Genomic DNA, 27,547 nt, shown 5'->3' with positions numbered 1-27,547 from the left:
TTTTCCACAGTAACAAGATGCTATAAAATATTCAAGGTTTCCAAAACATCAACATAAACTTTTGCAAATCAACTTTACAAAAGAAAAAGGAAAATACTGGAACACAGTCCCTCTGTTTTGAGTAAAGAACTATGCGATATTCGAGGATGCAAGAATGCTGCCTATTCTGGCTTACAACAATCACCTGGAAGCACAAATGAATTACAGAAGAGAAACAAAAGGAGGAAATGCTGGTCAAAATTCTGAACGTCTTTAAATACGTCAATTAGGGTACGACCCTTAAAAGACAAGACCAAACCTGATGGGGCTTTTGGAGTTTTGAAGAAACCAGGAAGTATCAACCTGCCATAGCAATAGCAATTACTCCAACAAACTTACACGATGCAGTGAGTCCATTCACGACCCCTTCCGCACATTTAAATACAGAAGCATGGGGGCCAACAAAAAATTTTTCAGGTCACGCATTAAAAATGTTCCAGTGATGATCTGATGGTAGAATTTCCTTAATCTTCTCAAGCCTCTTGAGAATTTCCAAGAAAGGTGGTCTCTGGTTCATGTCAGCAGCCCAGCACAGTTCTGTTAAACTGAAAATTTCAAATAGCCTACGAATTAGCATCCTGGTCATTTAATCATCCAGTACATAATAGTCTCTCAGTTGCACCCACATTCAATGTTATATGCAACACTACCAGAGTTTTAGCTTACCAACTGTCGTTTTGAGCTTGATTCATGGGCAGGCTTATGCATGTGCACAGAACAAACAGAGACTTTTTAGTGGATTTAAAAACAATCCAAAGAAACACTTACTCTCTCAGTTCGGGAATATATCCTTTTGCACGAAAAATAGGTCTATGCCCCTCTGCCACATATTTAGCTGCTTCATAAGGTTCATAGTTTGACAATGGCGGGTCCCCTTCAAGCATCTGGCATCAATTGAGGATGTTAATTGGTCATCTTTTAAGGCTTTGTATGTGCATCCCAGTTATTGTGGAAATTAAATTACCTCATACAGAATCATTGCAAAGGAGAATACGTCAACCTTTTTGTCATACTTCCGGTGCTTGAAAACTTCAGGTGCCATGTACCGGTCTTTTGTTGTATTCCATGAAAAGACAAGAATTAATAATTTAAATACAAAATATTTTTTAAAAAATGAAAATTTACAAGAAAGATGCTCACAGCTTCCAGTCTCCCCGGTCATTTTGTACACATCATGAGAATTCTGAACTTTGATTAGTTTGCTTAGTCCAAAGTCTCCAACCTTCAAATGATCTGCGCTGGAGTTGACTAGAAGAACATTCCTAACATTATTATTTGACCAGGCACAAACACAGGGACAAAATCAACGTCAGCTATGTCTTCCCAATGAGAGCGGGGGAGAGAGCCACAATAGATAAATAATTAAATATAATTATTGCAGGAAAAATATTGTCCACAAATTAAACAATAACAATATTATATGCCCACCAACATAGTAATCAACTCACCTTGGCTTTAGGTCTCGATGAATTATAACATTGGGCTCATTGTGAAGATAAGCCATGCCTCTGCCCATAAGAATTTAATGAACTCAGCTAAGCATGATTATCGAAATCATTAGGGCTGATTTAAAGCTTCAAGGAGGAAAAAAATCAGGAAATGGTTCAGCTAGTCTAAGTTTTATCATGCTCATGTATACATATACATATACATATACATATACATATATATATATATATATATATATATATATATATATATATATATATATTTCATTTTGCCAACAAACTATTGCTATTGCATAACATCAGATAAACTGGGCCATAGAGTCTACCCATGTTCTAGAAAGCAGCTTCCAGGAAAAACTAAAGCAGTTTGCTGTCACCAAATAAATCAAAAGATTTTTTTTAAAAAAAATTTGTATAAAAAAATTCAACAATGATCATTGACAACAACCTATTGTTTTAGCGGGAGGCTCAGAGCATTTTTGAAGCATTTCCTGATGAAGAGATGCAAAAATTACTTCAGGAAAAAAATTGTGTGAAACACAATGTCCTACATAAATCCATTTTTACATTAGTTCATTATATCTAGTTGCAGATACTTTCATAAGTATACTTTCAGCAGTTAATGATGATATTCTTCCGTTAGCTACAGCATCCCTGAGAGGTGAAACAAGCTACTTTATTTAGTTAAACTATAGTGGAAAAGAAACAGTTTGAGCTGAATGATTTTGATATATTATTGAGTTTGGTAAATATATTCTCATAAATAATAAGTCTCGTAAATATATATATATATATATATATATATATATATATATAGAGAGAGAGAGAGAGAGAGAGAGAGGCATTTCTCTTGCAGTTTGTAAGACGGGTTCTTTTTCTGCTATGGATGCCTCTAGACAGAGCACAAAAAGGAGAACAAGCAATCCCTAGGAAGCTCAAGCATGAGAGGTGGCAGGTGACAAAGTTCTGATGGCCAAAGAATACCCCCAGATGATTCCAATGTTAAGGGGATGAAAAATAAAGAGGGAGTTTAAGAGAGAGCTGCCTGCTTGAGAGTGTAAAAAAGAAAAAAAACCCCCATTAATTATGAAGATCATGCAAGATTTTTGTAAAGATTGCAGGAGACATGGCTATAAAAGGGGCTGACAAAGGAGAGGAGTTCTCTCTCTCCCCCAAAAACACTACCCACACTCACAACCCCAAATCCTAGAGAGCAAAGAGTTAGGAAGTAAGAGCAGAGAGTCTCTCAAACTTCCAAGCTTGTTTTGATCCATTCATTGAAGTACTTGTGCAATAAACAGACAAGAAATTTTTTTTTTCTTTCTATGCATGGGAAAATAACTTCTTCTTTTTTTTCAGACTGTAAATTTTTTAAGGAAAAAAAAAATGGTTTGTGAAGAATTTGGTATAAAACATGACAAAAATGTAGAAACATAGATAACTTTGAAAAGTAAACTGAGGCCAAAAAAGATGCAAAAAAAGCCGTTAGTGAAGCTAAACATAGATCATTTAATAATTTTTATGATAGATTAGATACAAAAGAAGGGGACAGAGATATATTTAAACTTCTCAGAGCTGGAGAAAGAAAGAGAAAGGACTTAGGTAATGTAAAATATATAAAAATTGAGGATAATATTGTCTTGGTTAAGGAAGAAGATATAAAAGAAAGATGGTGAAGTTACTATAGTAAGCTATTTAATGAAAACAAAATAGAAGACTTAAATTTAAAATTGACAAATGAGGAGAAGACCAAAAATATGAGATTTATTCGCAAGATTAGAGTTAATGAAGTTTAGTTTGCAGTTTGCACTAATGATGAAAAATGGAAAAGCTATAGGACCAAATAACATCTCAATTGAAGTTTGGAAATGCTTAGGTGATAACTGGATTATATGGTTAACTAATTTATTTAACACAATTATAAAAACAAAGAAAATGCTAGATGAATGGAGAAAAAACACTTTAATACCTATATACAAAAATAAAAGAGATATTCAAAATTGTAATAACTATTGGGGAATTAAGCTTATGAGTCATACAAAGAATTGTGGGAGAGGATAGTTGAACAAAGATTAAGACTAAAAACGAAAGTCTCAAAACATCATTTTGGTTTTATGCCTAGGAGATCTACTAGAAAAGCTATATATATTTTAAGAAGATTAATAGAAAAGTTTAGGAAAAAAAAGAGTGACTTGCATATAGTATTTATTGACTTAGAGAAAGCGTATGATACAGTATCTAGGGAAGTTCTATGGTGGGTTTTAAAAAAAAAAAATGCATGTAGTATGTGTACTGATGTCATTAAGGATATGTACGATGGAGCAATGACTAATGTAAGGACTATAAGTGGAGAGACTAAAGAATTTCCAATCACAATAGGTGTACATCAAGGATCATCTTTGAGTCCTAATAATTTTACTTTAGCGATGGATCAACTGACTAAGATGTTGTGATATGGATCGTACAATGAAGATGCGCAGCGGAATAAACAACAAGTGAACGTAAAAAACACACATAACCAGAACAAGATCAACACAAAGATTTACGTGGTTCGGCAAAACCTACATCCACGGAAGCAATGATACACGAATTTCACTAAGGAAATCAAAATGTACACAATACACTTCTCTAATGATCACTCTCTCTCTCTCTCTCAAAATATGTCCAGATGACATATATAGAGGTTCCTCGGAGGTTTCCCCCCATTTGCCCAACCACCCAACGTTCAAAAATTCAAAGTTCAGAAAAACTGCCGCAGCCCAGGCACCTCTCGTCGACGAACACAGAGCTTCATCAACGAGACCAAAAAGAACCTTCGTCGATGAATACAGGGCTCTCGTCGACGAAGCCAAAAGTCTGAAATTTCCTGCTCTCAGTAATTGTTCGTCGACGACCTTTAGAGCCTTCGTCGACGAACCTCTGTTGTTCCCTCATCGACGAGCATAGGCCCTTTGCCGACGAGTCCTACTGTGCTGCCCCCTTCATGTTTTTCCTCCTTCCTTCTTTGCTTATCAAAACAAAAGTATAAAAGCCACAAATAACAATCTTCACCTTGGCAATTATACGCCTCTTAGGAGAATCTCAAAAACATGAACTGCTTCACTTTGAATTTAAAAACGCTTGGTTGGGTATGTATCCCTTCTATCACTTGGAGACATGGAGTAAGTCCAAGCAATGCTTGAACTTCTCTGAAATAACTAATTTGATTAGAATATCTGCTGCATTATCAGATGTGTGAACTTTCACCAACATAAGTTCACTTGAAGCAATCAATTCCCGAACCCTGTGGAACCTCGCATCAATGTGCTTGGTCCTAGCATGGTATATCTGATTCTTCACCAAGTAAATGGCACTCTGACTATCACAATGCAGCACCACACCATCTTTCTGTAACCCCAGCTCTTTGAGTAAACTAGTAAGTCATAAGGCCTCCTTTGCAGTTTCGGCAACTGCCATATATTTCGCCTCCGTCGTGGACAATGTAACCAGAGACTGTACCATGGTCTCCAACATACCAATCATCTTACAAGTAAATGGCACTCTAACTATCACAATGCAGCACCACACCATCTTACTGTAACCCCAGCTCTCTGACTAAACCAGTAAGCCATAAGGCCTCCTTTGCAGCTTTGACAACTGCAATATATTCTGCCTCAGTCGTGGACAATGTAACAAGAGATTGTACCATGGATCTCCAACATACCAGTCCTCCTACAAGGGTAAACACATATCCCGTTGTAGACCTTCTGCCATCCATATCTCCAACATAATCTACATTAACAAACTCCATAACTGAAAGACAACCCTATTGCTTTCCGAACATGATGTCATATCCTGATATACCCTGCAAGTATCTAAGTATCCATTTGACGGCTTCCTAATGTAGTCTTCCTGAATTAGAGAGGAACTTGCTCACCACGCTTACCGCATGCGCCAAATCTGGCCTCGTACATATCATGGCATACATTAAACTTCTCACAACATTAGTATAGGGGACCTTTGACATGTCCTGAATTTCCTCATCCGAACTTGGGCAATCTGTAGTAGACAATTTAAAATGATTCGCTAGAGGTGTATACACTGGTCTTGCATCAGTCATGCTAAACCTCTCCAACACCTTCTGCACATAATCGCCATAAGATAACCATAATCTCCCTGTAGTCCTGTCACGGCAAATCTTCATCCCAAGTATTTTCTTGACTGAACCAAGATCCTTCATGTCAAATTCCTTATGCAACAAGTCCTTTAACTGATTCACCTTAGTTAAATCTCTTGCAACTATCAACATATCATCGACATACAATAACAAGAAAATAAGTGAGTCATTATCAAGTTTATTCACATATACGCAGCAGTCATACTCACACCGTTTGTAGCCAATCTTCATCATATAGGAATCAAACCATTTATACCATTGCCTTGGAGACTGTTTCAGCCCATAAAGAGATTTCTTCAACCTGCAAACAAAATTTTCTTTTTCTGGTTCAATGAATCCCTTCGGTTGTACCATGTAAATTTGTTCCTCCAAGTCACCATGAAGAAACGCCGTTTTTACATCCATTTGTTCCAAATGAAGATTGAAATGAGCTACCAACCCCAACACAATTCTAATAGAAGTATGTCGGACCACTAGAGAAAAGAGCTCATCATAATCTATCCCCTTCTTTTGTGAGTATCCCTTTGCCACCAACTGTGCTTTGAACTTCTCACCTTCCTTTTCTGATATTGTCTCCTTCTTCCTATACACCCATTTGCAACCTATAGGTCTCTTCCCATTTGGAAGCTCCACCAACTCCCAAGTTTTGTTCTTATGCAGTGATTCCATTTCCTCAATCATTGCTTCCATCCACCTATCTTTCTCCTGGTCGTGCACCGCCTCTTGAAAAGAAGTTGGATCGTTGCAACAAATAAGGAAAACATAAGATACTAACTCATCAAAACCATACCTTGATGGAGGCCTGATAATGCGTCTGGATCTCCGTATAGGAATATCGTCAACTTGCTGGTTTCCCAAGCTAGAGCTCTCTGCAACCACGGGACCATAATCATTTTCGTTGCCCTGAGCTTCCAACTCCACCTGCACAATGTGTTCATCACTGCCCCAGCTTTCTGGCTCTTGTTTTTGTTCATCAAACTCTTGAGTACGCTTCACCATAACCTTCTCATCAAAGACTACATCTCTACTGATCACAACCTTATTTGCCACTAAGTCCCACAGCTTATACCCCTTCACACCCTCTGGATATCCCAATAAGATGCAACGATGAGACTTCGGGTCAAGCTTAAACCTCTCCTCACTAGACACGTGAACATAGGCTGGACACCCAAATACCTTCAATTCGGAGTAGTCTACTACATTACCCATCCAAACCTTCTGCCACTTTACCCGCTAGTGAAACCCTTGGTGATCGGTTAACCAGAAAACAAGCCATACTAACTGCCTCGGTCCAAAAGTTCTTCGGTAGCCCTGCATTCAATCTGAGACACCGAGCCCTATCAGCAAGAGTCTTGTTCATCCGTTCTGCCACACCATTTTGCTGAGGTGTCCGGCGAATTGTAAAATGTCTCTTGATGCCCTGCTCTACACAAAACTCCATAAACTGAGAATCAGCGTACTCGGTTCCATTATCCGACCTTAAGTATTTGATTCTCCTCCGTGTTAGGTTTTCCACTTCAGCATTCCAAATCTTAAACTTGGCAAACGTACTAGATTTGTGACGCATAAAGTAAACCCAAACCTTCCTTAAGTAATCATCAATGAAACTCACATAGTACACATGCCTTTGATGCAACTCTTACTGAGCCCCAAACATCTGAATGTACATAGTCAAGAATTCCTTTCGTCTTGTGAGTAGTTGAACTGAATTTTGCCCTGTTCAGTTTTCCAAGAACACAAAATCTGCAGAATTCCAACTGACATGATTTTAAACCTTTTAACAATTTTCTTATGTGTAGTTCTTTCATGCCATGTTCTCCCATATGTCCAAGGCGCATATGCCACAAGACGGTCTCATCTAATTCAGCATCCACGGTTGCAACTCCACCTACAATGGTAGTTCCCAACAACGTGTAAATATTCCCATCCAGTTTCTGCCCTTTCATCACAGTCAGATTACCTTTCCATACCATCAAGGACTCCACCTTTGGACTTGTAATTGTAGCCATTACAATCCAAAGTGCCAAGAGATATTAAAGTCTTTCTCAATTCAAGTATATGTCTTACATTACACAATGTTCTTACAGTACCATCAAACATTTTTATCTTTACATTTCCTATGTCAATGATCTTGCAAGAAGCACCATTACCCATAAGAACTGATCCAGAATTTACTAACCTATAAGTGCTGAACCACTCCTTGTTTGGAGTCATGTGATAAGAACATGCCGAGTCAAGTATCCAAGAGTCCATTAGATTATCCGATTACGCTGAAACTGATGGAACATCACCATCCGCTGAATCTTCTTCTTGAGCAACATTCAAAGATTTACAAATCCCCTCATGTTTATTAGCATTTCCCTTCTTCCAATCTGGACACTCCAATTTCACATGCCTTTTTTTACCACATTTATAACACCGGATTTCCTTCTTCTTCTTGGATTGATTCTGAGATTTTTGATTAGACCCATTTTTAAACTTTCCTTTGTCTTGCTCATTACAACTTTTTACCACAAGTCTCTCCTTCATCACATATTTTCAACCTTTGATGAAAAGTTAACAAAGCACTTGTTACCTCTTCCAAATCAAGTGTTTCTTTTCCCCACATAAAAGTGGTCACAAGATTTTCGTAGGTATGAGTTGAGGGCAAAGAATTTAATAGCATCAAAGTCTTATCATCCTCATCAAACTTCACATCAACTCTCATAAGATCACTTATGATTTGATTAAACGCATTGATGTGTTGATCTAGACTAGATCCTTCTACCATCTTAAGTCAATATAAACGCTGCTTAAGAAAAAGTTTGTTATTAAGGAATTTAGACATGTACTGACTTTCTAACTTTCGTTAGATAGCCGCTAGAGAATCCTCCTTCATCACTTGATAGAGAACTTCGTCGGTCAAACACAAGCGTATTGTCGACGCTGCCTTTGCTTTCAAATCTATCCATGTTGTCTCATCCATTCCTTCCAGTTGAGTATCAAGCAGAGCCTTAGCCATTCATTGTCGCACAAGAATATCTTTCACTCTCCTCTGCCAGAAACCGAAGTTTTCGGTTCCATCGAATTTGACAATGTCAAATCTTGCAGAAGACGATCCCGATGCCATAATAACAATCGCTCTGATACCAATTTGTTGTGATATGGATTGTATAATGAAGATGCACAGCAGAATAAACAACAAGTGAATGTAAATAACACACAATCAGAACAAGATCAACACAAAAATTTACGTGGTTCGGCAAAACCTACATCCACGAAAGCAATGACACACAAATTTCACTAAGGAAATCAAAATGTACACAATATACTTCTCTAATGATCACTCTCTCTCTCAAAATATGGCCAGATGACATATATAGAGGTTCCTCGGAGGTTTCCCCTCGTTTGCCCAACCACCCAACGTTCAAAAATTCAAAATTCAGAAAAACAGCTGCAGCCCAGGCGCCTCTCGTCGACGAACATAGGGCTTTGTCGACAAGACAAAGAAGAACCTTCGTCAACGAACCTCTGTTGTTTCCTCGTCAACAAGCATAGGCCCTTCGTCGACGAGTCCTGTTGTGCTGCCCCCTTCATGTTTTTCCCCATTCCTTCTTTACTTATCAAAACAAAAGTATAAGAGCCACAAATAACATAAGAGTATCCAAAATGAGGTTCCATGGTGTATGTTATTTGCAAATGGTATTGTATTGATTGATGAAACTAGAGGTAGAGTAGAGACTAAATTAGAATTATGGAGAGAAACTTTAAAATCTAGAAGCTTTAGGATAAGTAGAAATACGACAGAATATATAAAATATAATTTCAGTAATAGTAGCAAGAATATTGGAGACAAAGTTTTGAAAAAATATATAGCACTTGTAGATTTTAATACCTTGGATCTATTATGCAAGCTAAAGGAGAAATTGAGAGGATGTAATGTATAAAGTTAAAGCAAGTTGGGTAAAATAAATAAGTACTTCAAGTGTGTTTTGTGATCATAGAATACCTTTAAAATTAGAAAGGAAGTTTTACAGGACGACTATGAGACCAGCTATGCTATATAGATCAGAATGTTGAGCGACTAAGAAACAACGTATTCAAAAATTAAAAGTTTTCGAGATGAGAATTCTTATATGCACGTGTATAACATTGAAAGATAAATTAAGATATCAACAGATTTGCAATAAGGTAGGGGTAACTTCTGAAAGAAGATAAGGGAGGGACGACTCAAATGGTTAGGGCACTTGCAATGTAGGCCACATGGTACACCGGTGAGGAAGAGTGAGTTAGTTATTCTGAGGGACAATGGAAAGGCTAGGGATAGACCCAAATAACTTGGAAGGAGATAGTAAGGACTTAATAGCCCTAAATTTGTTGAAAGAAATTTTCTATGATCCCTTAAATTGGCAGAAAAGGATTCATGTAGCCAACGCCACCTAGTGGGAATTAAGGCTTGGTTGTGTTGTTTTTGTTGTTGTTGTTGCCATGCATGGGGTCCTAGCACAAGCTGCCACACAAGGGCAGCCCCTGCAGCAGCAACCCATGCAAGTGCTTCCCTCATAGGGATGACCCCTATAGGGCTGCCTTTGCAAGGAATCCCCCCATCCCCGATCAATTGATCGAATTCTTAACTTATTGTTAGTTTTTTTGGAGGATATGGGGCATCTATACAAATAGTTCTTGTGAAAAGTGAAAACTATAGAGCAAAGTTAAGTCCACAGAATAGGGTGAATCCTCTTGATAAGGAATTGGTTTGCCATGCCAGGAAGGTTGCTTATTCAGGAGGGCAAGGCACAAGGCAATCATGGATGTGAAAGTCCAGCAATGAGGCGAAAATGGTGGGATTGCATGATTAGCCAATTCTTTGATTTCTTTCGAAAGAGGTATAGGCTGCCAGTGTGAGGGTCACCTGAGTTTATTACTGCGCCTATAGGATTTTTCCTTTCCTTTTTCCTTTTTGTTCCCTTATTTTTTTGTGTGTCGGCCGGGGGGGGGGGGGGGGGGGGGCATATACGAGTTGAGGTATTGGCGGGGGGCGGGGGCGGGGGGGGCGGGCATATACGAGTTGAGGTATTGGGTGCATTGCATCACGAAGGATTCCATGAGTAGGAAATTGTGAAAGGCGATGGAGCTAGATGCGATAATCAAAATGTTCAATTGGAGCTCCAGCCAAATGAAAATATGTTTATATGGTAAAATATCCTAACCCATTGGAGCATTTTCAACACATATAATGATGACAACATGGGGCGATATTAGGTTCACCGAGGATGATGCCTATATTTTCTTGAGACTAAATCTATAATCAAACGGCTTGGATTGAAACTCGTGTAGTACTCAGGGATAAGAGTTGGAGGCTACCAAAACCATGCGAGAAAAATTGAAACTCAACAAAGAATGAGATGTCAGACTTCTTTTGTTTCTTTTGCAAGATCTTCTTCAATTCCTCTTTAGTAATATAAGGGGCAGAATTAAAAGTGATAGGAGTTAAGGTACAAAAGTGAGGTTAAAAGAAGCAAATGAAGCAAATAAATCATGTTGAACCTATGGACGGGTCCAAGTGGAAGAAGCATAGTATAAAATATCTCCTCAGATGGTGGTGTCTGGGAAATCGTTGCAGGGTCCAAGGTAGAAAGATCTACTTGGAAATCATTGATGCCAAGTCCCTAGGTTGGGAGGAACACTAGTTCAATCTTTCCATTCGAAGGTGGATTAACTGGAGAGGCTAAGTAAGTCCCTTGAGATTGTGAAAACAAAGGTGGATGCAGGAATTACCTATCTAATAGCAACAACTCCTTAGTTAAGCATTTCAGTGTAATCTCGAAGAACACCAAACATATTCTTTTGGAAAGCATAGAAAATTTGCATCATTAGGGTTATGTAGGCGATCAAGTCATCAGATTCACAGGGTGATCTCCCAAGTATGCTTCATTATCTGTGCTTTGGCCGATTGCTTGGCTTTCTCTTAGCCATTAACTAGCACAATTCACACTCTCTATAATGGAGTTGCCAAATGAAAGAGGATGTTTTTGAAAGTGAGAGAGCATAAGTTGTACACAAATAATAGATGCTCTAGAGACATCAAAGGAGTGAAACAGGCAATCCAAGGAGGTTGCAGGTGAGTAAGTTTGGATGACAAGAGGGAACCTTCAATGGGAAGAACTCAAAGTTAGGTGCAATTCAGAGAGAGAAAGAGAGAGAGATTGCTCCAGTTGCGAAAAGATCCCAACTAAATCATGGTTGGAGGTATTTACAAGGGAGAGGCAAGGGTGTCCAAGTTGTTATCCTTAAATGAGAGAATAACACACTGAATCTTGACCAATTTGAAGAATATAAATTGTTGGACCAATGGGCAGTGGAACATGTTAAGGTGAGAGGAAAAAAAGGCATGCGCATCACAAATGACACATGGTTAGATACTTTAGTAGCCTAGGAAAAAGCTAAGAGGATCAAGACCCCCTTAATGCACCTTGGTTTGACCCAACTGAACCAAGACTATCTAGAACATCCCATGACTACGATTGGGGACCTATCATGGGTCTTCACAACCTCCTGCAAGGGTGCAAAGATAACCCAAGGGAAAGGGAAATTTCAAGCATTTGCATAATTCATCTAACCAAATCCTTCCAATCAATCAAAAGCACTAGATTCCATTAAAATTTGCTTTTAGTACGTCAAATAATAGATATTTCCAAGCAGAACTAGCGCATCAAACAATGCAACTAAAGATTATTAAAAAATTTAACCCTTCCCAAGAACAAATAAATCCCTATTGTGTTCCTTCTCTAACACCCTCCATCCCAATTCCTTCATTTGATGATTCCTCCTGTTTGCATTAAATTATCCAATTCCACAGCCCCAATTTCATACAATCAAACACAACCTTTATTTATTGTATACTTAAGTGGCCAGGCAATTTTCTCAACTCATTTTATTTTACCACATTAACCATTTAACCCTAGAAATAGCATACTGCTGTCATTGTGAATTTGAAATTAAAAGCAGAATAGTTATTTCAAAAGGGGGTATTTTTGAAAATTCAAATAACAGATCTCACTGAGCATGCTTTCAACAAATTTGTTAGTTTAAGGTGTCTTAGCAAACATAATGTGATATAAAAGGAGATGTGCATTCCTAGTTATGCAGCAATGCTATCAAATAACATAGGTAACAAACAACACACAAATTAGAGGGAGAGAGGATCTGGCAATGTCTATATGAAGATGAAAATATAAGAAACTTGAAGTACCTGGCAATGTCCAATGCAAAGTTAATAGCTGTTGACGGATTAAGTGAACCCTTTTCCTTCAGGTACTGATGAAGATCGCCCTAATAGAGTACATAAAAGAATGCTACAATTTAGCACAAGCAACTTCCTTTCAAAAGGAAAACGAGAAGAAACAAAGAAAGTTCTGCAATGAAGTTTTCAAGGGAGTTTCAGATATAAAAAACAGAATCTGCATTCATATACCCCTCGCAAATACTCAGTAATTAACATTAGGGGCTTCTTCTGAGTGACAGCTCCAAGGAATTGGACTATGTTAGGGTGGCGCAGCTTCACAAGCAAATTAACCTCATGCCTGAAGTCCTGACTGAATGAGGTAGTAGTAGCCAAGACAAGAAAAAGGGAAACAATCAGAACTCAAGAACCCAAAAGCGGGATTTTCCATTCAACCCAATCAAGTAGCATGCACTCAATGGTCAATAGAGCATCACTGCAATAAATCTGAGTGAGGAATTCATATTTTCTCTACACATGTGGCCCTGTCCCCCCCCCCCCCCCCTTTTTAAAAAATAAAAATAAAAGAAAAAATAAAAGAAAAGAAAAATCCAAAACAAATGGGAAAAGGAAAATATAAAGAATTTTTTTTAGGAACCCAAGGACAAGGGCGTTTCATTTACCTGACATTATTCACCACTTTTAAATCATTTTATTGTGAGTGGGGACCAAGAATACTGGCAACAAATATAATACTACAATATATAGGGGAACTCATCTTTTGGCAAGAATTCTTCAATGACTATACAAATAAATGTCCATAAGCTGAAGCAAAATCAACCTGGGAAGTACTTGACCTTAACGGGCAATGAAAATATATGATTATCGCTAATCATGGGGATAACTTGATGTGACCAAGCTTGATTAGAAACGACAAAGTTCGATACAGATTCAATACCAAATTTGGGTCCCTCTTGTAGGCTTACAATGCTTCATCAACAAGAAAACTAATTTTAGAATCCTAAATAAGCTAAACAAATATTTTCCTAATAAAAAAAAACTATAATTTAAAATATATGGTCCCAATAAAAGTAACACTATATCACAAAAATAATGTTGCTTTCTTGTATGCTGCATCAAATGCCTTTATGCATTAAAATAAAAGTGCAATCGTATAACCAAAGTTGCAGTTGAATTCAATGGCCTACACAGACACTTATGACACTACAAAATGTCACCAATCTGATATGTGAAGTAAAACAATCTTACATCACCAATCTATCATCTGAAAGAGATGGAAGAATGCGTTTGACAGCTACAGGTGTTCCACGCCAACAGGCTTTTAAAATCTCACCAAAAGACCCCTACAAGGAGTAGCTATTATCAGTAACTTACATCTTGCAGGCAGAATAAAATAAGTACAACAGCTCAAATGCTTTGGAAAATTTCAAGTACCACAGCTCTGTAACAAATCAAATGACAAAAACAAACATGTCAAAAGCATAAACAAGAAAAACATTTAACCTATTTGGGAATAATAGACAGTGAAATTAGGATTCCAATAGCCCAAAGTGCCTCCCATGGTCCCACCCACATTCCATTCAACTGACAGAAGTTGGTTTGTGGAAACCTCTTAAAGGAAAAATCCCTAATATTTACAGAACACCTAAGCCTTCCATGTTGTAAACAACATTATTCACTGCATATCATGGGACGCCCATCCTGTGTCAGCTGGATCAGATATATTTCCCAAAATTTTAAATAATACATACAGGTTTCAGTAAAAAATGAAAGTAACAATTAGAACAGACTGTTCCATCAAGCCACTTGATAACTTGTACTTCAATGACACATTTACAAAATGGAAAGTGCTCTAGATCAAAAGCACGCCTCTTTATAAGGCATCATCACAAATTGAAAACTCACCAGTCATCAGCAGAATAAAAGTCTAGATATGAAATTTCAGTCATCATATTCTAATAGACAACTCTCAATTCATTTTACAAGACTCAGCTTCTATAATATATAATCTGCTTTCACAAGTCACCAGGAAAATGAAACACACCTTCCCAATAGTGTTCGAGTTTGAGAAGTCCAACTCAGAAGGGTCAATCTCCCAGTCACACTTATTTGGCAGGGGAGGCGGGACAGGCTTAGGTTCAAAATGGCTTCCACTCTGACCCTGCAGCATAAAAATTAAGATTTAGACCACATAAAAGCACTGGAAACACAAAAAGAAATGCAATTCATGATAGATATTAGCATCATATTTAAGTAATCAAGCATTCATGGCATTAACATCAAGCAGACCCAAAAGCATGCAGCACCAGAGCAATAAGATCTAACATGATTTTGAAGTCTGTAACTAACTTTTGCATGGGTTTCATATTACAAGCAGCATTCATAGGGATTAGGGAAACAAATGTCAATTTGTTTGCACCACCAGTTTCCAAATAAATGAAATTATACATCATTTTATCAAGGTGTTTATTTTGATAATCACAAAATGATGCAGGGGCAGCATTAAGGTTCTGCAGCCATGGGAGAATTTAGAAGAAATAGAAGAGAGGAAGGGAGAGGAAAGAGGAGATACCAAGAGGGAACTCACATTCAACTCAATTCAAATTCATCAACAACTGCCTACAACATGGCTTTCACACACTATTTATAAGTAGCCTCTTCACATGAAATTACATATAAACCCCTAAAATTACACAAGCACTACTAAGTACTAACAAGCCCCCAGAATACACAAGCACTACTAACAAGCCCCCAGATACACATAACTTCACTAATTAAACTAAACACATAATAAACTACTAACTTAACCCAACAATTCCTTGACCCAACTCTTAATTATTCCCCAACAAAGATCTTCCCAAGGTTTTTCTTCTTGTCCTACATCGACTCTCCCCTAGCTAGAAAAAGTTCAGCCTCGAATTTTGAAATGTTAGAGGATCAAAAGGGAGAAGCAAACATGGACTCTTTGAAAGCTAGCGCTTGAATGAGGCAAGAAACCACATTCCATTGGCAGCATCATAGACTTGACTTGAGAATTAGCATCAATGAACTCATTGGGGATGACAAACTCTACAATAGAAATGTTTGAAAGACTTTGGATGTCTTCAAACACGTTCATTGCCTAACTTGTGCTATCTTCAAGTTGAGTAACTTTGACATGATCAATAATCTCACATTCTTTGTCCTAGTTGGTTGGTAGAGCAGGCCTCATAATGATTTTCTTTCCATTATGGCGGAAGACATATGTGTTCTCATGTCCTTGAGGCACACCCAAATCATCCAACCAAGGAGTTCATGGCCAATGTTCATGGATATGATATCACACCAAACATTATCAAAATAATCAACCATTTGGATACCAAACATCTTTCACAATCAACTATGGTAGTGTTATCAATTCAAGATATGTTATAAGGCTTTGGATGTGGCTCCGGACGAAGTTGCATACAATTAACTCCCTTTCTAAAAACCACATTCATAGGGCAGCTTCCATAAAAAATGAATCTGCAAAAAGTTTTTCCCATACTTAAGAAAGATATGGAATGACTTGATATTATGCTTAGAGTACGACAAAAGCCATTCATTTTTCCAGTATGCTGTCACCATATTGGTGGATTTACTCACACATACTGCAACTACATATCACCAAAAGCCTTAACACTATTTGCCCACAAGCCTTGCTCCTAATTTCTCAAAAACTGTCTTCAATTCACCTTGGATATCGATTGTTGTGCTGAAATGAAACAAATTCACAAAGAAAACTCACAAACACAGTGATGCAAACTGATTTGTTATTGCTGACAGTGACAACTCCATGCTCCAAAGTGCTGATGGTACAATAATTCTTTAAATTTATAGTGTTTTGTATCAAATTATCATGCTTGCTTGCAATATATTGTGTCCACTATCGACAATCAAAATATTTCCTTGCAGGTAAAAATATAATGCAGAAAGCACAAAATCTCACGACTAAAGTAATTTCTCACGAAACTGGAAGCAAGAGAAGACTCAGACAGGGTCCCACTCACAGGCTTCCGGCAGCACAGCTCTGGCGATGAAACTTGGGTCAAGGGGAGACCAGGGAATGAGAAGTTCAACGGTGTTGGTGGTGTGATAAAAAAAAAAAAAAAAGCACAGGAGGTTGGGATGGGGTTTTCGAAGAGCTAACAGCTGGAGATGTTTGGCCGGCGCGTGGGGGTTCCTCCGGTGGTCAGACGGCGGTGAAAACTTGAGGGTAAGGGTTTCGGGATTTCTGTTTTTCGAAGGGGTGAGTGGTGTTGCAGGAAGGGGTCTGGAAGGTGGTGTTTGAAAAAATGGGGAGACTACTGGGATTTTGGAATTTGTTCAGAAATTGCTTTTTGGTGGTTTTTTTTTTTTTTTTTTAACTGAAATTTCAACAGATTGGATGGCTGAAGGGGAAGAATATGGGAGTGGATTTAGATTCCTGGATGGTTTCAAAATGGAAGATTTTAAGAGAGAGAAATAGAAGAGATTAGAGAGACAGAATTGAGGGGGAGAAACAAACAGAAGAAAAGGGAAGAAGAAGAAGAAGAAGAAGAAACAGCAGGATTGAAGTGAAGAGAGGAGAAGAAGGAGAGAGGAGGAGAAGATGGGGACGAATTACAGAAGGAGAGAGAAATAATCCAGCAAGGCAGAATAGCAGAAAGGTTGCTGGACAGAACAGAGAAGAGTGAAGACAGAAGGAGAAAATAAGGAGAAGAAAGGAGGAACAACAAGAATGATAGGAAGGAAAATGGGGAGACTGAAATGGAGGAAGGAAGATCGAATTTGGGCTCCAATACCAAATGATGCATGGACAGCATCAAGGTTCTGCAGCCATGAGAGAATTTGGAAGAAATAGAGGAAAGGGGAACAGAGTAAAGAGGAGATACCAAGGGGGAACTCACGTTCAATTCATTTCAAATTCATCAACAACTGCCTACAACATGGCTTTCACACACTATCTATAAGAAAGCCTCTTCACATGAAATTACACATAAACCCCTAAAATTACATTACATTACAAACATACCCCTATGATACACAAAATTACAAACAGGCCCCTACATACACATAATACTTTACTAATTCAACTAAATACATAATAAACTACTAACTTAACCCAACAATTCCTTGACCCAGCTCTTCTTAATTATTCTCCAGCAGGGATCTTCCCAAGATATTGCTTCTTGTCCTACACCACAAAACTTGGCCTAATGATTAAATGGGTGGGCTTAGTTCCAAGGACAAATTGGAACCAAATCAAACTACTTGGGTTCCACAAAATAGGAATCTTAACATACCCAAAACAATCCTAGAATTATAGGCCCAAAAAATAGCCAAAGATATGCATTAGAAATAATTAATTTTATTAAACAATGGGTTGTAAACACAAAATATTCCATTTTCAATTAAAAGCAAAAGAGATGCTTGTTGCTTAATTGGGCAGGAACTAGCCACTACTACATTCAACTACAAGTCCAACAAAATCAAACAAAATTAGAAACATTCAAAATTCCAATTTATAGGTAAAAAATTCTAAGTTTGCAAAGTTGTAAGTAAAAATATTTCATTTTCAGGCTATAAAAAGGATAGCTTGAAATGTAGCATCCCAACAAAATTTAACTAAAAACAACAAACTCAAATTCAAATATCCAAGTTCCAAGTTCAGAGTTTTAATTATATGATCACAACTTAAAGTAAAAGAAAAGAGCAAAACAAACTACCCGACTTCAAGTCCTAAGCAATTCTGGGAAATTACAATTTCAACTTTCTACTAGTTCTAATTACTTAATTAGTTTATGCAATATATATTACATATAATACCCCAAATATAAATACAAAGCACACTTATGCTACGTGGTTATGCATTCAAATGTTAACACTTAAATCAGGTTCCATTCCATTTATTTGGAAAAGCCAAGAAGCAAACTGAAACCTACCCAAATATAAACCAAACTCCTCAGTTCAGTTCTTTAGTTTACCCATTCTAGTTACATCCCTACAAATGATTAAGTTGAATTACTATTTTGAAGTATTTTGGGTAATCCACAATTGTTTTGAGTCAATTCATTTGGTTATATATATGTATAATCTATATTTGGGCATTTCTTATGGTGATAAAATTCATTTTAAGTTAACTCTCTTAAACTTGAGCCACCTCCTACAGGATAAAGTGTAGTTTACATAGAAATTTTCTATTTCTTAATGTTTTTGGGTAACTCAGGAATTTTAAAAATAAATAAATTAATTAATTAATTAAGATCTAAATCACAAAATAAGATCACCCATAAAATATCATAAAAAACTGACAACATCTCAATAGGAAACAAAAATGATGCAAAAATAGAAATTAGCAAATAGAACAAAGCAGTGCGTGGAAGTTGGGCTCAAAAGTGAGACTGGACCGTGGATGCCATAATTCCTCCTGAAGCAAAAGCTATGGTCATTTGAAGTTGGACCTGTATAACTTTAATTCTTGTGGGAAGGTTTCTTGAGATGCTAGAATGCATGCTACTGTGGCCTCTTCTACATCCGTCCCCTTCCCCTCCTCACAAAACTCTAAAAAAATCAATCCTCAAGTTAGAGTCTACATAAAAAGGAAGTTCTAGAGAACAATAATTAAAAATACGCAACATTGAAGGTAGGAGAGAGATCCACATTTTCTAGCAACTCCAACACATAAACATTGTCATCAATCTTTTTAAAATCTTGTAAGGCCCACTCTTCTTCTACTTCAGGTTGTTAAAAGAACCTACTGAATCCGTTCCTTTCTTAAAAATACCATCACTAAGCTCCCACTTCAAAGATCTTTTCTGCGATGCTGCTTCTCTAACTTCCTCGGACTTCGCATTAGAAAGTTCAAGCTTCAGTTTTCTTGACCTCAGGCTAAATTGCATAATCTGTTCAACCATATGCTCTACTCCAACAGTGTACCTTGAGATCTATTCTAATGGAACAAGATCCACAATGAGATCTTGGCTATAGTCAGGTTTGCTCACAGTAACATAATGAACAGATGCACAGGGAAGACACCATTTGAGATTGTTTATTAGAACTGTAAAGGAATCGAATAATATTGCTGAGTCCAGTTCATTACTATGTCCAGCTATCAGTTCAAGGGTGGAAAGAGTTGTACTGTGAATCAGTCTCAAACACAACCTCGATAATGCCCTCTAGAAAAGGCTAAGAACTTTCTGTCAACTACTAGGAAAATCAGGCCACTACACAAAAAAGAATAACATAGCTACATGACACGCATATAAGATCTTTCTACACGCTCTGAAGTGCACCATCTTTGAATATATGTCCACGGCAGCCAAAAAAATCTAAACCTCATTGGATTCACAGAAGACCCAATATAAAATCCATTGATATATCCTCCCAAGGCATAAACAGGACAGGCAGCTTGTATTTTGGCACTATCCCTTGTAGGTTTAACAACTCACACACTTCTGAACATACTTGATGACGCCTCCCTTCAATAGAGGTCAGAAATAAAGTAGCTCCACGAAGGCCACCATCTTATCACGACTCAAGTGCCCGCTCAAGCCATCACCATCTAATTCTGAGATCAATTTTTCCCTAAATGATCCAAAAGGAATGAAAAGCCTGCTACTAAAACCCATCTTGCAAAGTAATTAATCCTACAGGCTGGTTCAACTGGCCCTTGTGCAACCAATACTAGAAGTCTTCATCTTCCGCATATAGTCCTTCAAATAATCCAATCCCATTATTCTTGATTGCAAAGTACCAAGGGACTGCCTACATCTTTTAGGCCGCCCAATCGACACACTTGTTTTAGGCGTATATTACATTTCTTTGTATTGCGTTTTTCTTGTTTTATTGTAGTTTTATGTAAATATGTGTTTTGGTTAGTAGTGGGTATAAATACTTCACTTGTAATTCACTAGGAACAGTTATTGTTTGAATCAGATTGCAATTCAGTTTCCCTCCCCCTCTCACGTGCAGCCTTTCCTCTCTTCTTCTTCTTCCCGCCTCTCTATTTCTCTCTCTCAATTTTCTCTGTTTCCAATTTCTGCTTCTGTCCTACATCAACTTGGTATGAGAGCAGGACATTGTTCATCATCTGCAACTTTTCAGAAACTTACAGTTGCACCCCTCAAATTCCAGCAGTAAAAGTGAGCCAGAGCAATCAATCTTATTCCTAGATGAATTCTAGGGTTTCCTCATGCTTTGCTCCTATTCAGGCACTAGGTCTGTTATTGCTCCTCCAGTCCTCCCTCAATTCTACTAATTGGTGGTTAAGGTTAGGTATCAAGTGACTTGCTTCTGTCTACTGGCTGCGCTAGCTGCACCATAAAATGATTCAGGGGTCGATCTGGTATTAAATTGAGTTCACCATGGAGCACTCTCCAACAGCATCTCCACCTTCAAATCTAAATTGGGCATCTCATGGCTGGAGATCATTGATATACCTCATGGCTTGGTGAATTTGGATTTCTGCTAGCTCACTGCAAGATGAATAACTGATGAGCCCGTTTGTATTCCTAGCACAAACTAAAAATTCTGGGAGCAATTCTAGAGCTTCTAGAATAAATATGGTTCATAGTTTGGGATGATAATCTGGAAAAGAGAAATTTCCTCCCCTGCCACCATGTTGCCACGGACCGCTTCCAGTTCCCACCATACTGCAGTACCTCACTTCACCTTATAAGCCACCCTTGACTTGTTTGTCTTCTAGGATGCCTGCATGGTCAAACAATGTCTTGACTTTGGGGATCCAATCCTACAATTTCTTATGTTCCCAAATTTTCCTGTTCAGACTAGGTAGATCCAATTTGATACAATAGTCAATATGATAACCTGTTAGCGGTAGCATCACTTCAACCATGGGATCAACATCTTCCTTTGACTCATCTATAACCACACCCATTCGCTATGGAGGCTGAGGGTTTATGTTGGCTCTCTCTATTAGATTTGGATATCCCTCAACAAGCATTCAAGTGTGTTGTGTAGGGTTTCTTGGGTGTTAAATATTGACCAGGAAAACTTGTGAACTTTGTCATTAGAGCTTGTAGAATTTGCACCACTCATTCTACTGCATGTATTCCCAAATTCTACTCTTTTAAGAGCTCCATTGCCTGCAAAGTTGTTGCTACCTTCTTTGTCATTTTCCATTAGTCTGGGTAAGTCTACTCTAATACCACAAATGGCATAAGTGGAAGCTAAGAGTAATTGTGCATTAATGCCGGAGCAATTATTGATTCACAGAAAGAATGCATTAGGCTACTCACATAGTATCATTGGATTTAGTGTTCCAAAATTAAAATGTACTTATGTACCACATTTTGGAACATTAGTACCAATATGTGGTTCGCTAAGATGTTAGTGTTTTCTGGTAACAATGGGGGCAACTATTGTGTTTATGTGATATATGTATGCATGTATGCTATATGATACAATTAAGAATCAGAATGTTCAGAAAGAAGATATTATAGCATTGCACTTTGTAAAGATGCCACCTGCTCCTCAAAGCAAGTATTGAATGATGATGGGACAAAACCACAAAGCCTTCATGGAAACAAATTATAGGGGAATACGGCAACTAGAAAATGAGAAGAAAATTTTTAATCTAGAATATATTACTATAAACGCCAAAACATATTTTCACAATCATCCCGTTGTGACAAAATTAGTTGATGACTTTACCCTTGTGATATTTAAAGTTTTTATTTTAACTTCCATTTGTGTCCCTTAGTAATTTTGACTCCTTGAATTCATAACTGTCGTTTATTATTCTTTTTATTGATATTAATTCAGGTTATAAATTTATAATGTAAAAACACTTGAGTTGCCTTGCCAAGTGAGGGTGCTAATGCATCCCAAGTATTCCAGCTTGACTGAAGGGAGCAAGTGAATCACTCATAGACACTACTTTTTCTAGACAATGAGATAACATTTGAAAATTGTTCTAATTGAAAAGGGTATTGGCATCATGTTAAGTATAAAATACATAGCATCTATCATGTAATTGTGATGGTTGTCATTTTTCATTTTAAATCTAGATTGGTTTGGTTAAAACTTTGCCCTTGTGTACTTCAAAATTTCTATTTTTAATTTCATTTGTGTCCTTTGAGTAGTTTTGAGCCTTTTGACCCTTTGAATTCATAACTTCATTTATTTTTATTTTTATTTACGTTAATTAGGATATACATTTCAAAAGCAAAAAACCTCTTGGAATGTCCTACTAAGTCTATAAATAACTTGATTGGTCCCAAAAATGAGGTATGATCATGGTCTTAAATTTCAATGAAATTGTCAAAATTTCCGACTTCCGTCACCCTCAAAAATCGAAATGGCAATCAATATCCATCTTGCATAATTTTCGTCGAAATCTCAACAAACCATCTGAAAAATTTATCGAAATCTCGATATTTTAGCGAAACTTGTTGAAATCTGAACTATACAATGAAATTTTCTCGGAATTCAAATGAGAGATTTAGGAGTGAATGAAATTTCTCTCTTAATTTATTTTATTAATTTTCATCGAAACAAAAGATTATTACAAGTGCTTTTGAAATTATACGAAAAAATAAACTTACAGCAACATTTTATTTAATCATTCATGCCTAAATTATCATTATTTGTATAATAAATAATATATAAATGATTTATGAATTTCATTTGTATTAAATGAATATGTTTAATGAACATTATTTTACAAATATGTTTGTTACACATACTATAGTACAACTTTTCCACATCATACACAACATAGTTGTATTTAACTCACAATATATTAGACCTAAAACTTACATTATTATGCCTGTTAACCATTTCTAAAGTTTCACAAAGAATTCCATGCTTTACTATTGATTTCCGCTATTTTTCAAATCGAAATCAAAATTGACAATGAAATCGCCGTACTTTTGGAGCTTCGAAATTTGAGTCGAAATCGAAATTTAAGACCGTGGGTATGATAAGTATCCTAGGTTGACTAAAATGGAGTAAGTCAATTGCTTGTTGACACAAATTCTGCCAGACGGAGATCAAAATTTGAAGTCAATTGCTTGTTGACACAACTTCTGCCGGACGGAGATCAAAATTTGAAGAATGTTCTTAAAAAGGTTATTACATCATGCCAGCTATAAAATATAAAGAATTTGGCATGTGACTCTGATTATTTTCTTTTATCTTTAAATCTAGAATTGTCATTCTTTGTAACCCCAAAAAAAATTATAGAAAAACATGAGAAAGAAAGTTATCATCCTTCAATTTTCTCCTATATTATAATGAAAGTGAAGCAAGTTTTTCCCTCTTTGTTGCAAGGTGTCTTTTAGTCACAATTGTGTCCAAATAAGTTTTAATAATTGATTTTCATTTTTAGTTTCCATTGGGTTTATAGTAACAAACAATACAAGGCATCATCTTTTTTGGTAGGTACTGGCCATTGCGACTCCCGTCTAAGATAAAATTGTGAGTCTGTGACTCAGGTGCATGAGGCTTTAACTGCTGTCTCGACTATTATTTTAGAATATCTAAGTTAAAGGCTATTGTTAGTTAATTATTGACTCTGTCGCTCAATACTTAATAAAACATGAATCTTTGGAGCTTGTGGTCCTTTTTGGATAGAAATTCGATGTAATTTGGAATAATGAAAGGAATACATTTTGAACATCATAAACCAATCTTATAATTTACTGGAGAGAGTATAGTGATCTTTACATGCACACACACACAAAAACACATTTTCAATTGAAATTTTGAGAGTATTACACCGTGTTATGCCCTTAAATTCCTTATTCATTTTTTCACTTACCAATCATTTTTTTTATTCTGAAGCTGAATATTAGTACATCTATATGTGTGTGTGTGTGTGTGTGTGTGTGTTGGGGGGGGGGGGTATTATTTCACATGCAACACACGTGCACTAACTAGTTAATATTTAAAAAATGGACAGAATGCACAAAACTTACATAAGATAAGCCACCATATGATTTTAACAGCTCAATCATGCTATGTTTTTTAGCTCCTTCGGCATCTGCTAGAGGCTGTCACAAGCAAAAATCCTATATGAGATGGTAAAATGGAAGACTGCAATTAAATATAAATAAGCTGACAAAATAATCTACAAAGTACATCGATGTACTTGATGATAGTATTGCATCCAAAAATATTTACAGTTTACGCATAAAATTTTCTATCTTATCCAGCAGACTGAAAAGCAACATGCTAACGAAGTAACAAACAATTGATCTAGAAGAAAGGCAAAAGAACATGCAGCAACACTTTATTCAGCAAGAGAATAAAACAAAAACTGTGAGATTGTGCTCAGCCACCCAAAATATTACAGCCAGCATTTTGTTAGAACTTACAAGCTCCAACTCGTTAAGGCAAACCAATTGTCCAGTGAAATTTGAAAATAAATTTGCAATGCATGAAAATCAATAGCATACTGCTTTCAAAGTTTTATTTCTATCATTTCGAATGGATATTGTTAAGGTTTACTAGTGTACATGAAGGTTGTTAATGGAAAAAAATTGAATATTTCATTTGATTAATTAAGATTCCAGTCATATCTTATAGACCAAAAGTGAGAACAAAAAGAAAAATGTTGAGAAACAGTTTCTGGTCTTCAACATTTTTCCCTTTATTTTCTTCTATTAAATTCAAAATCCTAATGTAACGGGAAAAAAATCAGTCCAAGCTCCAAGTCTATTTAGGAAAACTAAGTGTCCACCAAAATTTGAAAATGTGTGACTCATTGAAAAAAAAAAAAAGGCACTGCTTTTTTTTTTTGCTTTTTATTTGTAGTTCTCAGTGGATATTGGTAACATCTGCTAACATTCACAAAGGTTCTTAATAGCTAAAAATGAATTTCATTTGATTCATTAAGAACCTCTTTAGATCTCAGAATGAAAGAGAGAGGGAAAAAATCTGTCCCAGCTTCAAGCCTGCACAGGCAAACCAAGCGTCCACCAAAATTTGGAAGGGAAAAAAAATTATGACTCATGAAAACAAAAACCATAGTGCTTTTTAGTTTTTGTTTCTGTTATTCCCAATGTATATTGTTAAGGACCAGTAGTATACTAAAGGTTGTTAATAGCTAAAACGAATATTTCATTTGATTATTTAAGATCCCCCGGAGACCTTGAGACAAAAGAGCAAAATGAAATGTGGAGAAACAATGTCCTCTCTTCAGCATTTTTCATTTACTTTTTCAAAATCCAAATGTAAGGGGAAAAAAAAAAAAAATCTGTCCCAAACTTATGATTAGAATGCAAAACATTGCAAAGATATCAACTATGCATAAAAATTATACATGCATACATCAATGTTACCTTTAGAAATCACTCAAAAGACAGTCAAAAGAGAATATATCATCTCACCTATAAAAAGTAAAAAATGACGAGATGCAACAGAACCAACTTTGCTCTAATATTTCACCAACGTAAGGTTACTGTATACGTCCTTCAACACTGGTTTGTAAAATCCGAATTTAGCCGTATTACGTCAAGGACGTTGGCTTAAAAGTTAAATCACGTTGCTGCTAGGAATAATTTTGCAGAATTAGTTCACTAAACTAAGTGCTTCTTTGCCAAAGCCAAAGGAAATAAAAGTAAAGAATTCTAGCGCTAACTGTGGACATCAGCGAGGGCATCTGCAAGTCCACTTGTCTTTAGATTATTCTTAAGCTCTATAAATCACAATCAGAAGCAATCACTAGACACAGTAAGCAGCAACAAAGTCAATTCCACTAGCATAATAGTCGGCAGGTAAGTGAAAATTTTGATTAAAATAGTCACAGAAAAAAACTAGTAACCTAAGAGCTCAATAACAACCGCTATGAGAGCGTGCAACTATGTGTGCGTTCAATCCAAACAAATTGCTAAAAAAATTTTAAACAGAAACGAATTCGAAATTGCCACTAACATAACACTAAAAACACGAGTAGTCACAGAATCCTACAATTTCAAACCAGAGAAAGAGAGGTTAGAAAGTCAAAAAGCAAAAAAATGATGAACAGTACCGTGTTCTTCCAGCGATCCTGGGCGTTGACATCAGCTCCATACTCGATCAGACACTTGGCGACATCGATCCAACCGTGCAGCGAAGCGACGTGGAGAGGAGTCCTGTTGTCGTAATCCCTGGCTTGCACCAGGGAGCGATCCTCCTCGAGGAGCTTGTGCACGGCGGCGGCGTCGTTCTGGTGGGCGTGCCAGAGGATTGCGGAGGTGCGGCCGACTCTGGCCTTCTCCTTCTGCTTGTCCTTGGAGGCGGCCACCGACGGATCGCCGCCCGAATTCCCCGACGAACCTCCGCTGGTGCTCATTCCAGATCGCACCAGATTGGATCCGATTCGGACCTCACTCCGAGTAGATTGGAATCGCTCAGCGTTCGGATAGTGAGACAGTTGAGTCGTCAACTGACTTCTTCGTTGGATTTAAACAGATACTGGCGTCAGAGTTGCTTTTTTTTGGGGGCAGAGGCAGAGGAGCGAGGAGGAGAGACTGAATGCACCGTTACCAGGGTTTTACCTTTTCAACTGAATGAGATTCTTTTCATTTCACGCTCTCCTCCGTTTCCCTCTGTACGCTACTTTGTGGTTTCGTGCGTGTTGTTGCTGTAATAAATAATTGGAAGGTTCGCATTATGCCGCAGAGTAGTAGCTTCAAACAAAATGTTAAACACCAATTCAACTTATATCTTATATAAATT

At 37.1% G+C, this 27,547-nt stretch overlaps 1 protein-coding gene across 2 annotated transcripts; it reads right to left on the bottom strand.

The window, feature by feature from the left end:
• On the bottom strand, positions 1–27,506 carry LOC131143752 (serine/threonine-protein kinase VIK). 2 transcript variants are annotated; one of them, XR_009133667.1, is made up of 12 exons: positions 26,859–27,506; positions 24,805–24,879; positions 14,910–15,026; positions 14,114–14,208; positions 13,097–13,217; positions 12,875–12,954; positions 1,488–1,547; positions 1,180–1,301; positions 1,004–1,089; positions 808–923; positions 299–584; positions 1–184 (listed from the first exon to the last, which is right to left on the bottom strand). XR_009133667.1 is itself a non-coding variant. In XM_058092052.1 (11 exons), the coding sequence occupies exons 1-11, from the start codon at positions 27,159–27,161 to the stop codon at positions 458–460; spliced, it is 1,302 nt and encodes a 433-aa protein (XP_057948035.1). In that variant the 5' UTR covers positions 27,162–27,506; the 3' UTR covers positions 1–457. The 2 variants fall into 2 exon arrangements, 1 of the variants encoding a protein (XP_057948035.1); XM_058092052.1 differs by having other exon boundaries at positions 1–584.
• Between the last annotated feature and the right edge of the window lie 41 nt (positions 27,507–27,547).

The sequence above is a fragment of the Malania oleifera genome, chromosome 12 (assembly GCF_029873635.1).
Source record: "Malania oleifera isolate guangnan ecotype guangnan chromosome 12, ASM2987363v1, whole genome shotgun sequence".
NCBI lineage: Eukaryota > Viridiplantae > Streptophyta > Magnoliopsida > Santalales > Ximeniaceae > Malania > Malania oleifera.
The sequence above is the reverse complement of the archived record's forward strand: the minus strand, read 5'-3'. Positions and strand labels throughout refer to the sequence as shown.

Bases quoted from the DNA above. Each gene is read 5' to 3' on its own strand.
- LOC131143752 (XM_058092052.1), bottom strand. From the start codon at position 27,161: ATGAGCACCAGCGGAGGTTCGTCGGGGAATTCGGGCGGCGATCCGTCG. The intron at 12,955-13,096 runs GTATATGAATGC...GTACTCTATTAG, and splicing joins TTACTGAGTATTTGCGAGGG to GGCGATCTTCATCAGTACCT. The intron at 585-807 runs GTAAGTGTTTCT...TGAAATTTTCAG, and splicing joins TATATTCCCGAACTGAGAGA to TTTAACAGAACTGTGCTGGG.